General features: G+C 54.7%; 5 protein-coding genes across 5 annotated transcripts; 4 read left to right on the top strand and 1 right to left on the bottom strand.

Moving 5' to 3' along the window:
• Positions 1 to 1,200: 1,200 nt before the first annotated feature.
• On the top strand, positions 1,201 to 3,061 carry CABS01_16742 (uncharacterized protein; the record flags this gene model as incomplete). The annotated part of the gene is made up of 5 exons (XM_060550072.1): positions 1,201 to 1,400; positions 1,458 to 1,751; positions 1,822 to 2,240; positions 2,296 to 2,554; positions 2,653 to 3,061. 5 exons carry the CDS (start codon positions 1,201 to 1,203, stop codon positions 3,059 to 3,061), a joined length of 1,581 nt encoding a protein of 526 aa, XP_060403628.1.
• A 53-nt stretch (positions 3,062 to 3,114) lies between these two features.
• On the top strand, positions 3,115 to 3,764 carry CABS01_16741 (uncharacterized protein; the record flags this gene model as incomplete). Its single annotated transcript, XM_060550071.1, has 2 exons — positions 3,115 to 3,316; positions 3,406 to 3,764. The coding sequence occupies 2 exons, from the start codon at positions 3,115 to 3,117 to the stop codon at positions 3,762 to 3,764; spliced, it is 561 nt and encodes a 186-aa protein (XP_060403627.1).
• Positions 3,765 to 7,563: 3,799 nt separating this feature from the next.
• CABS01_16740 (uncharacterized protein) lies at positions 7,564 to 10,447 on the top strand (the record flags this gene model as incomplete). The annotated part of the gene is made up of 2 exons (XM_060550070.1): positions 7,564 to 8,505; positions 8,594 to 10,447. 2 exons carry the CDS (start codon positions 7,564 to 7,566, stop codon positions 10,445 to 10,447), a joined length of 2,796 nt encoding a protein of 931 aa, XP_060403626.1.
• Positions 10,448 to 11,168: 721 nt separating this feature from the next.
• CABS01_16739 (uncharacterized protein) lies at positions 11,169 to 11,285 on the bottom strand (the record flags this gene model as incomplete). The annotated part of the gene is made up of 1 exon (XM_060550069.1): positions 11,169 to 11,285. One exon carries the CDS (start codon positions 11,283 to 11,285, stop codon positions 11,169 to 11,171), a length of 117 nt encoding a protein of 38 aa, XP_060403625.1.
• A 334-nt stretch (positions 11,286 to 11,619) lies between these two features.
• Positions 11,620 to 12,410, top strand: CABS01_16738 (transcription initiation factor IIE subunit alpha; the record flags this gene model as incomplete). Its single annotated transcript, XM_060550068.1, has 2 exons — positions 11,620 to 11,753; positions 12,076 to 12,410. Coding segments are annotated over 2 exons (469 nt in total), but the record flags the coding sequence as incomplete, so codon positions are not given.

The raw sequence follows: 12,410 nt of genomic DNA, 5'->3' as shown, positions 1-12,410 counted from the left end.
GTATTCCTGTCGTTATGTGTATCTGTTTGCTCGCATCACTCCTTTACAACTGCCGTGCTCCTAATCAATACCATCGAGATCGCACTTCAGTAGGCCTTGATCATATGATGCTTTACACTCATCATTGCTCACCACTGTGTGATCCTTCGCATGGGCCCTATCATCTACCATTCCGTCCAATAACAATATCTACCTCCTACATGGTCAGAAGTAAGCTCAATATCCTATAACCGGGTTTTAGTAGATGAAAGACGCACAACATTTACTGAGGTGTAACGAAACTGACATCTCCCTGGGACCTTTCTCAGACGCACGGCACCCGCCATCACCCCGAAACGAGACTGGGAGGTCAAGTTGCGGCACCTGTTGGCACTGATGAGTCTAAGAGTCTGAACGGTGGAGTGGCGGTGTTCTCCATGCCAAGCAGTTCCGGATGTTACGAGCTGGGGTTGCGAGGTGGGTCAAAAGCCGCCCGAACCAGAAGCTGGATGCTGCCAGTGAGTGTTGATCGCCTTCCCAGCGCCGCCTGTTCCGCTCTGTATGGTTTCATCCCATTCTCTAGCTTGCTTTGTGCAAAGAATCCATGCCGATTGGTGAATCGCGGGAACTATGTTATCTCGCATCGGCGTCTCCACTTGGTTATCAAAAGCTAAATCCTCAAAGATCGGTTACTAACCGACTGGTCAGAAGACCTCTACATACAATAGTATTTTGTATCGCGGCTGTTACCTACGTCAGCCAATTTAAAGGCTCAACGCCACTAGCGTTGGTAACGGATAGTAGCCCATCCTGCTTGGCTATTTTTTTCTTTTCTTTTTTTGCTGCGATTGTCTGACTTAGATGAGTTAACTACAATGGTTGTTGGTGTTTGTCCATTTGGTAAGGACGCATAAAGTCCCCCCGCCCTTTGGCCATACTGTGACGAACGTTCGTTTCCTCTCCAAAGCTTATTGCAGAGAGGAGCTGAAAGGGATGTTATCTGTGTACAGATGGTGGCTGTTGCTGAAGTAGTGTATTTGTACAACAAGCTGCAGGACGATCAGATAGGGGCGAAGGCGATCCGCGCTCGTGGGTGTACATTTGAGCAGTTCCGTGAGCGGCTCTGGCAGATGATGCACATGTTAGGGAGCCCGACCGGGGCGGACGACAGAGATCGGCGGTGTGAGGGTGGCCAACACGGTGAACGGCGGGGTGAGGAACATGTTCGCACACAACGGCATGATGTGTTTCGTCACGTCGTACCACAAAGGATACCGGAGCAGCGGCCAGACCAAAAAAATCCACCGAGACTTGCTCAGGGAGGCGGGCGAGCTGCTGGTGTGGTACTTATTGCTCGTGTTTCCGTTCTGGCGGGAGGCGGACGGCATCTCCAAGCAGGCCTATCACTACAGCGTTTTCTTGTAGGCCGACGAAATTGTACGGAGGAAAGAGAGCGGAGGTTCCGACGCCGACGTCAGCGACTCCGACGGGCAAACGGATGCCGACGCGGACGCGGATGCGGGCGAGGACGTGGACGACAGCAGGGCAACGTGGACATGGAAGGAGGACCGAACATGGACGACGGACCGGGCTAGACGCATTAAACAACGGCACAGCGTCCGACTGCTCGGGAACAAGCTGTATGTGAGCATGTGGCGGCACTCTGCCATAGCTATCGCAAACTGGATCTTGAACGAGGCTTTCGGGCGGTGGAACCCCGGGAGAATAGGGGACGAGGACGAGGACGAGAACGACAAGCTCGGCGACAGCCCGTGGGGCTTGCAGGCCGGGCACGTGTATCGCCGGCATAATCTACGCGCGGCTGCTCGTCCAGCTCGGTAGCGGCGTGGCGGCTAAGCAGCAGCATTTCCGCAAAGTCAGCGGTCAGTGGCACCGGTTCTTGGGAATCGAGGCGGAGGACCAGGCGAGCAGCTGGGGCGGCAGTGGCGGCTTGAAGCGGAAGGTCGAGCTATACGACGGCGTCCGTCTCGTGGCCCGGCTGCGCCGCTTCGCCAGGCTCCGGCAGACCGACGTGGCAGGCCTGCTGCGGCAGATGACGGGCAACCACACGGCGACGTCCCGCGGAAACCAGGAGAGGGTAGCCCAAGACATCGTCAACAGCCACAGCCCCATCGTGCAGATCATGGGCACGGGCGGCGGCAAGAGCTTGTCGTTCATGCTGCCAGCGTTCTGCTCGCCGGACGGCGTCACGATCGTCATCACAACACTCACCGCGTTACGGACTGACTTGGACGCGCGGTGTACAAAGTCCGGCATCGCATCGTCTATGGCTCAGCCACAAAAACAACCAGGCAGCGTCCGTCATTTTCGTGACGCCCGAGTCCGTCATCAGTAAGGGGTTCCAGGATTTCGTAGCCGGGCTCGGGTCGCGCCAAGCGCTTGACCGTGTGGTGGTCGACGAGTGCCACGTCATACTGGAGGGGACGCGGTCGTTTCGGCCCAAGCTGCGCGAGGTCGGCGCAGCGATACGGGAGTTCGGCGTCCAGGTAGTATGCTTGTCGGCAACGCTGGCATCGGCGAACGAGTACGCATTCTCCGGGCTCATGGGGATGAAGTGAGGCCGGGCGGAGCTGTTCCGGCACCCGACGACGAGGGGCAACATCGAGTACAGCGGGGTGACGGTCAAGGGGCGGGGCGATGACGGTGGCAAAGGTTCCAGTTCGCTTGGCCGGGCTCGCGGAGCAGGGAGAGAGGGCCAGAGGAGAGGCGACGGGACGACATCGACGAGGCGTGCTGCCGCGTCGCAGAGAAGTGGCTGGCGGACGGCGAGCCTGGCAAAACGCTCATCTACGCCATGTCTATCGCGAGGGTGGAGCGGCTGAGCGCGGCGCTGGCATGTCCGGCGTTCGACAGCGACATCGACACAAGCCAGGGCAAGGCCGACCGGCTCGCAGCACGGCAACACGGCAGCGGTGCCGCCGAGGGGCTGGTCGTCGCGACGAACGTGCTGGGGCTCGGCATCGATGTACCGGAAGTACGTCTCGTGATCCACGCCGACATGCCGCGGCAGCCTCGGGCTGAGGCGGTGCTGGCAGCAGCAGCGGGGGCCACGCGGACGTAGCGGACGAGTTCACACGGACCCGCGAGTACCGGCGGGTGGTACTAGACCGGGTCATGGACGGGCGGACGGTCCGGATCGAGTGCGAGGCGGGGGACGCGCCATGCGACAGATGCCAGCAGCGGAGGTGGGCGGAGGACGTGGACGGGGTGCTCGAGCAGGGCGCGGCGGAAGAGGCGGTGTCGGAGGGGTGCGTGCGCGCTTTCGAAGACGACGAATGTAGGACGGCCGCGGCGCGGCGCGCCCTCGAGCGGGACCGTACGCGGGAGCCGGAGCAGGTGGAGGGATTATGGGGGCTGTTGGAGACGTGGGGTCGGTGGTGCGTGTACTGCTGGTGCCGACAACAGCCCCGCGACTACGCAATGGCGGACTGCGCGGATCACGGGCGGGCGGAGGACTGGATGGAGGTGGAGAGGGGTATCGCACTGGCGGAGCGGGAGATATTCGGCAAGAGGCGGCTAGAGCAGTTTTCAGGGTGCTTCGAGTGCGGGCTGCCGCAGGAGATGTGCGGGGCGTGGAGGAGAATCGAGGAGGAGGGGAGCGATACGCAAGGACGACGGGCGGGTGCTGCTTATATGCCGGGCAGCTTCTCGAGATGTACGGCTGGGGCATGGTCCAGGCGGAGTCCGGAGGGATCGAAAGGGTCAAGAGGCGGATGATGGGGGAGGAGGGGCTTACGCTCGCGCTGGTGGAGAAGGACGAGTGACACATTTGGCTAGGCAGACTTATTCGATGGAATAGTATGTAGTGCAACAAGCTATGCGAGTTGAGCTATATGCTATGGGGAGAAGAGTTGAGGTGTCTATCGTGCTAGCTACCATGCAGAATAAATGGTCAGGACATCCCAGGTTCTGATGTGCAAGCGAGCGTAGTAAAGCGTTGGTTCACCTGCTCTGACGTCCTGAGTGGAACCCCGTGTTGAGCTGCACATGCCGTCTACACGCATTCAGTGCTGAGAACATAGGTTCAATCTGGTCATCGAAGTGGTCGTTCCTGACCATTATCCGGCAGTAATTGAACGTGCATTAATCGACTGGGCGCCTCTCGTCGCCGGCAATCTGGACACTGATCGAATCTATGAGCAGAGAGAAAGATGTTGGTTTGGGAAGGTCTTCTGCAACGGGTGACTTAGCTTGAGAACGGAGTCGGAATTGGTCCGGTTTGACTGCCTCTCTCTTTTAGCAGACCGCCACCATAAGATCGATAGCCTCGATCCTTCGCGGGAGTAATTCTTCGCTCGACAAGTCATTTGGCCGGCGGCAGAGGATCTCAGCGAGTCGGGCACGCTCAGGAATACGTAAGTCGATCTCCGACCTGGCATACTCCTCATCTTCCTCGCCGCGAGCTTGCCTTTCGATGTCTCAGGTTGGGCGGTTGTAGAAGTAGTACTCGCGATATTCCTTGACAATGTGCCATTCGCGTTGAGCTACCTTCGTCCGCATCTCGAGGGTAAGCTCCAGCGGGACGATATCTCGTGTAGCGCGAGAGTCACGCGCGGGCTGACATGCGCAAAGAGTTTATATAAATGGTCTTCGGTCTCCTCCTCTGGGAATGCATTATGCAAGTCGAACTGGGTGTTCTCGTTGATGTACGCGCAATGGAAGGTTGTAAACCTGGGGTCACGGCGCAATCATCTAGTCGCGGACGGCGCCGGACGCATTTCCTTAACGCACTTGTCAGTCATGCCGCTGATACAGAATCGGTTTGGCTCGCTTACCGTTGGCAGCATTTCCCGCTCCTCTTCGAACTGTTTGAGCAAGTCATGGAGCCCAAAGCTTCTCAGAACCAGTGTCCAGACTCTGTCGTCCGGTATCGTCTCTCAGTCTGAGTATGGCATTGCTTAATCTGCAAACAGCTGCGTGGATGTGGCGAAAGCCATGTATCTTGAGCATGGACTGCTTCCGCCTCAACAGGGTACATTAGGTAGGACCCTATGCTGCGTGCGCCGCCGTCTCCCTCGTCGCCCACCCAGCTACCGCGCCGCGCCCCCTCTCATTAGCCGCCGCAAGCCCGCGCGCGCCTTGGGTGCCGCTAGCCTCCGGCCACGCCGCGCATCAGACCAAGGATTCAAAGCCTGTGATTTCTAAGGAACGCCCAAAGTTGGGTACAAAAACCGAACCACGACCAGATTCGCAGACGCCTAAACATCACAGCACCGCCAGGTTGACACCCGCCACTTAGAAAACCGTGCTACGGAAATCAGGTCGTGACCCAGCATGTCATTGGTACAGTAAGTTTAGTCGGCTACCGCTAGGGTAAGAGCCCGGCGCTAACGGACCAGCTTGTCTAAATAAATATCCATGGCTCAAGCTTCTAGGTGCGACAAAACTCGCCTTCCCATGCAATTTGCACAAAAAGGACGCACACTTTAATATTAGTGTAGGTACAGTATAGTAATGAAATAGAGAGCTGCCACAGGAAAATGAAGTATCTCGAGAATGTCAGCACTAATTGCGGCTTTTCAAGTTTCTACCGGAATTTGTTTTATAATTGCCGGGCTCTAAATGTCGAGGAGTATCAGTTCGAAAACGTAGCATCTTCATGTAGTACTTCGCAGAGTGCGTCTTTTTTTCTTCTTTTTTTTCTGTTTTTTGAAACCGCGTGCCTCCGCAGATCGACCTGGTCAACGACCTCCTGACAAGGATAGGACGGCTCTGGCGGATGCCTAGGCCAAGTATTCCTTTCCAAAACGGTTGCTCAGTGGAGCGCAGTACCTAATACAGTATGCCCTACAAAGAATTCATACGAATATATCGGTACAGTGCCACGAACATTCATTTCATGGGGCGGCCGAGGGGCGGCTGCACATTGCGCCCTCAAGCTACACCAATTGGATCCTGCTAGGGCGGCGATATAGATTAGCTCGCCTATAGGTTTTTAACGCCCACTAAACCCGTAGCTGCTGACATCAGAAACCGGGGAGGCAAAGGGTTCCTAAATTGAGCACTCAAATTTTTGTCTATAAATACATTACTAGTGACTTGCCCACCCACAAGCGTTCCTTGCTGCGAAACACTCTCGCGTTGACATTCCCACTATAATGGACTCAGTATGTGTATCAGGCGTCTATGACTTTCCCGGCCTCGTCACATTTGGAGGCCGCGTCAAGAAGAATTCCATCATCTGCAATACCAAAATACTTTTAACGCATGCCTCTCCCCAAAGCACCAATCCGAAGCATTTAATTTGCGCAGCTGACGACAGACTTCTGCCGCTCCTCGTATCATGCCTTACCTTTAACCAGCTTGATGCTGTCGATGCTCTCTCCATCTCGGTTGAGAAAGACGAGGCTGCAGAATCGGTGCGTGATATTATTAAGCATCTCATCATCTCCGAATCCTGCAGGTTCAGCTCCAATATCAGCACCGCACCTCCGCAATCCTCTCTTGAAGCGCCTCTGAAGGGTCTGTTATTGTACCTCAAGGAAGAAGGCAAAGAAGCTTTGCAGCAAGATGCGGTCAAGGCTGCAGACTTGTGGTTCTCAGCCCTATATGTACCCAAAATAACGGGGTGGTCACGCCAGCTAGAGTCCGATGATGCAGCTCAGCTTGTGCTTGAATGCTTTTCCAATCTGCTGTATGCGTGCATCAAAATACAAGCGTTCGACGTCGCTGAGGGTGTCATCGAAGACGGTTTGGCGAATGACCTGCTTCGTCGCCACAGCTTGAAGAAGGAGTTGCGCGCAAAATGCCTTTACCGAATTGCTCTTGTCTACGAGAATAGGGGTCGGCCGGAAGCTTTGCGTACCACGGTGGCTGCTTGGTATTGCTTACCAGAAGAGGAATCTATTCAAGCACTTTTGAAGCGACTTCGATCCAGCTCTTCACAAGCCACCGCTGGAATCGTGTCCGACGAATCGGAGTGCAGCATATGCTTGGAATCATTAGATCAACTGCACACCATTAAGCAACTCAGATGTTTGCATGTCTTTCACAATAATTGTATCGACCGGTGGCTTGGATTCAGCGGAGAGACATGTCCGTTGTGCCGGTGCGTTGTTGCGAGCTAGCGGGCGGCATCGAATGCGCCGTGAGACTCGGTAGTCAGGGTGAGGTCACAATAAAATCATCGTTATCGTTTGCAAACTTGTCCAAATGTGGCCCGCATCATCGCTCTGGTACCCAAAACTTTTCATTACTGAACTATGTGCTAAATTTATCGCTCAGCTAAAGAGCTGAGAACCATGTTTATTGCCCAAAGTTCTCACTGCAACCGATGAATTCAGTGAATAAATCTGTTCTCGTGGCCACTGCGTGACCATGGTATCGCTCAAAAGTCCCCCTTGCTAATTCGTCGGTCGTTATGTTCGTTGGGAACGATGGAGTGCATGGGAGGGTGTGGACAATCAGGAGTGGGGATTTCGATTTCTACTAAAAGACGACAATCGGACAGGAGTGAATAATCATTTAACGTTGCTGAGTTGATCGCTGTCGAGAAGCTCCGGAACGCGCTACGTGGCACTAGCATGATCCACCGCGTGGCGACTCTACGCACGTCCCGACGCGATGGATCGCGAGCTAGCTTCGACGTCCATCACCGTTGCGAGGGAGGTGACGGCAGCAAGCGACGAGGACCTGGCATCACCAAGGATGCGAAAACCATCCGCGAAAGTTCGATTGAACCAGACTCACCAAGAAATCACCGAAGATGCGATCGAGCGAGCGGCCGAGACTGCTGGCAGCGGCCGACGCGCGACCACTACTCGAGCCGCAACTCTGGCCAAGGAACGCGTGAAGCCCGTTGACAACGACGATAAAGGGCTGCTCCTGACAATGGGCAAGCAGATCAAAGAGCTACACGCAGCGATCAAGATCGCGTTTGATGCGTGGAAGAAGTCGGAAATCTTAAACCAAAACGTTGAGGCAGAGCTTCGCGTAGTTACGTCGGAGCTTCAAACAGTCAAGAACGAGCTACAGGCCGTCAAAGGAGAGCTGCAAGCGATGAAGCAACGCGTGGGGGACGAAAGCGCCAAGACGAACGAGAATCTCGAAGCACTCGCGACAGTTCCAGCGATGCAGAACAGCCCGAGTATGTCGTACGCACACGCCGTCCGAAGCGGCTTAGTCGGGCAAGCACGCGATTCCAGGGTGATTATGCCGGGCAATACGATGCTGCCGAGCCACAGCGACCCCTTATGCTGCACGGTCGACACATCAAGAGTGGAAGAAGGCAGCGGCAAGCTCAACGCAGGTCGGATCCGGACTGCGGTGGAGAAGGAGATGCGCGCGATGGACGGACAGGGTAGCTGGCGCTGTCGGGCTATCACAGTAGACCCAAGGAACGTGGATGGGATCCGTATCATGTGTCGCGACGATGCTGAACACAGGCTTGTCAAGCAGATCGCGGAGAAGAGCTTCGGTCCCGGCACACGAGTTCTACAGGACGAACTCTACCCCGTGAAGAATGATAACGTGAAGAGAACCGAGGTACTGGATGAGAAGGGCGATGTCAGGGCCGAAGCTGCGGAGGCACTTAGCCGAGAAAACGAAACCACGGTTGCCAAGATATCTTGGCTTAGCAAGTGGGCTGCATCAGGGCTCGCCACTTTCGCTCGTGCTCTTCCTCTTCTTTAACGCCGACCTCGTACAACACCAGATCGACGAGAATGGGGGCGCGCTGGCCTTCGTCGACGACTACACGGCGTGTGTCACCGGTCGATCGCAAGAAGCAAACCGGGAAGGCATCCAGAACATCATCGACAGAGCACTTGAGTGGGAACGACGAAGCGGGGCGACCTTCGAGACGGACAAGACGGCCATCATCCACTTCACGCGCAACTGGAGGCTGCCGGCAGACTCGACCAGCTTCGTCATCAAAGGGGACACTGTCCGAGCAAAGGACCACGTCAAGGTGCTAGGGGTGACGATGGACACGAAACTTCGCCTCGAAAAGCACATCGCAGACGCGACGACAAAAGGGCTTGACGCCGTGCTGGGGCTCAGGCGCCTCAAAGGTCTGTCACCGGCGACGGCCAGACAGCTTTTCGTTGCGGCCGTGGCACCGACAATGGACTTCGCGTCGAATGTCTGGAGATACAGATGTCGAGCAGCGCAGATGAGGGCGATCAACCGAGTGCAGAGGATAGGCGCCCAAGCGATCGTGGGAACCTTCAACTCAGTGGCCACAGCGGTCGCTGAAGCGGAGGCAAGCATACAATCGGCGCAAGAGAGATACGACAGAAAATCAACGACATTCTGGGTACGGATGCGAAGCCTTCCCAAGACCCATCCGCTTCGACGTCTGCGGGCGGTGGCCTTTAGACGGTTTCCATCACCCTTCCAGTTGATGGCGGAGGCCTACCGCGACCAACCTCTTGACAAGCTGGAGACCATCGAAGGGTATTCGATCGCTCCATGGGAACGTCGTATTGATACAGTAGTCGACGACGACGCGGTCAAGGTCACAGAAGCAATCCAGTCCGGGTGGGCAGTGAGGATAGCGACAGGGAGCTCGGCAAGAAACGGGGTTGTGGGCTATGGAACGACCACAACGCTGCCTGCGTCACTCAGAGGGGGTGGCGGCGTGATAACGGCCTCGCGCACACTGGGCCTGAGAACAGAGCAGAACCCGTATGTGGCAGAGCTAGCGGCACTGGCAGAAGCGATCAAGTCTCTCCCGCAGAGGCTCGACTACCGGGCTATCCATGTGTTCACCCGCAACAAAGCGGCTGTGCTAGCCATCCGTAACCCGCGGCAGCAATCAGGCCAACAAGAGGTCCGACAACTATACTCCAGCATGCAAGCTCTGCAGAGACGAGGCAACAGGTTCACGCTCTTCTGGCTCCCATCAGCTGTAGAGTCAGACCTGGTGCAAGCGGCCAAAGCTGCAGCAAAGGAAAGCACGAGACCGAGCAAGACACCGCAGAAACGACCTGCTAGAGCCCACTCGACGGCACTTAGGATCGCTTTACAGAGCGTGCGACAGAAGTACGGAGCTTTACCCAACAACGTAGGAGCACATTCAAAAAAGATCGACGTCGCTTTACCAGGAAGGCATACATGTGACCTATATGACGAGCTCTCTTGGAAAGAAGCCAGTATCCTGGCACAACTGCGCACCGGCATGGCAAGACTGAATTGGTACCTGCACCAGATCGGTGCAATTGCCTCGGCGCAATGCGCCTGCGGGCAAGCGGCAGAATCGGTCGAGCATTTTCTCTTCCGTTGCACACAGTGGACGGCACAACGAACCCAGATGCTTCAACAGACGGAGTTGCATAGAGGGAATCTGTCGTACTTTCTCGGAGGAAAGAGCGCGTCCGATCCTGATGACTGGTCGCCAAACGTAGATGTTGTCAAAGAAACCATCAAGTTTGCTTTGGGTACAGAGAGACTGGATGCACAGATCAACCAGCAGCGAAACCACACACAACCTACATCAACACACTAACCGACGACACCCCCCACGCACCCTCGTGCCACCGACAGCAGGACTGGCTTCGGCCGCCGACGATAGGACGCCGAACACTTTGGGAGACAACCTCAAGATGGCCTGTTACTAACACCACGAGCAACCGCAGCATTGGCAAGGAATCTTGAAGGTTATGCATATGTGGATAGACTGTACTCGTATGGGCCTCTGGGAGACAAGGATATGAACGAAGGTGGAGATCATGTAGATAATCACACGAGCCCTGAATAGCTTAGCCAGGGCGTAATAAACTATGTATGTATGTATGTATCTAGACCGGACCCTACGGGCCATCACAATCCATCTACGAACCTGATCTCTACAGCCGTGACTCTCACAGCTTTGCTTCGTTATCTTGAATTGCGTAATTAGTACGAAGCTTAGCTGTACGAAGCTGTCATGCCTATCCAGAGAATGCGCCTCGGCGCTAAAAGCCTTTTCTCCATTAATAGAGAATTATGACGTGATTCAGTTACATCCTTGTTATTATTCCGTTTTGAGTGTAACAGTATATCTCGATTTAACCCAGCGCCGTTTTCAACCCGTAGACTAGTGAAAGCGAATACTAGGCGTTGAGCCTCCACTACTCGAGGCGCGATTCGCAGCGTGGCGAGCTCGATGGCGTGTAGTTTTTATTTTCGATTTTGTAGCAGCCTTCCAGGCTCAATATCTTGTCATGCCCGAGCAGGGAAGATTACGTTCACTCGAATTGAGGTGTTCGGACCGCGGCCCCTTCCAGATGCAAAATCCAGTCGACCGAGATCCATTGTGATAGGATAGAAACCACTTTCCTTCTCACTCCTACCCAATCAGTCATTCATCTGGCCTTGATGCAATCACATCAGGAGTTTTATATCATGGTATCCGACGATAACGCCGCGCGTGGAAATGATGTTATGTTACATGCGTATCACAGGAATCACTGACTATGGCTGCACTATTGTTAGATACTGGCTACAATTTTGCAATCCGAGTTTTCAGGTCATGAGCTCACCTGTTCAGATCCCACTTTTCCGGCTATGAGGAGAATATAAGTAAATATCGTTTGGTGAATATATTACAACTGATCATCTGTCGAAGAGGTGGAGTATAGCTGATATGCCCCTTTGGTCACGCCAAACATCGTTATAGGCTTAGCCACCAACACACCGATGGCGAGACGCTCACATGACGCAACGCAGACCTCGACATCGGACGTGGATGACTTCCTCAAGGAGCAGCAAAGCCAACAACGCCAAACAACACTCTCGCCATGGATAACGCCAAAACACTCGTCAGGCAAGCCGTGCGCGCATTCTACAGCTCCGAACAAACCGTCGTAATTGATGTCTTATTACATCACGAAATGTATGTCTCCGAGACGCAGAGATCACGATAAGCAGACTCATCACGCCTTGAATCTAGTCTATCAATGACTCAACTACGCTCTTTATCCATCACACCTGACCACGCGTCGCTAAGACAGGCATGCGTTGAGCTGGAGCGGGCAAGGCTCATTTGTACGTGAGTGTATTTAGGTAATAGTCCACCACACCTCATCATAGCATGTAGCTAACTCTGAGGTTGGCGAATCTGTGTCATTCTTGCCCGTATTGACAGTTCCTCAGACGGAAGCTCAACGAAGATGAGTTATACGTCTATGTCGTCTACCACCGAGCCGTTTACGTCACTCAATACACTATCCACGAACTAAGACGCCGAATTCTCGGTACAAACAAGCGGGAATCCTCATCAGAGATCGTGAGATACTACACTTGTCCCAAATGCCTCAGCAGTTGGCCGTTGATCGATGTCATCGACAACGCAGACCGTGATGGTGGCTTCTTGTGCAAGCGATGCGTGACACCGAGTCTTTTGCGCGAAGAGCCCCTCACAACCGACCTGCTACCACGCTTCAACCAACAGTTCGCGCCTTTCATACAGATACTAGAGCGTCTTGACA

The sequence above is a fragment of the Colletotrichum abscissum genome (genome assembly GCF_030869225.1).
Source record: "Colletotrichum abscissum strain IMI 504890 chromosome Unknown Scaffold_141.1, whole genome shotgun sequence".
NCBI lineage: Eukaryota > Fungi > Ascomycota > Sordariomycetes > Glomerellales > Glomerellaceae > Colletotrichum > Colletotrichum abscissum.
The sequence above is the reverse complement of the archived record's forward strand: the minus strand, read 5'-3'. Positions and strand labels throughout refer to the sequence as shown.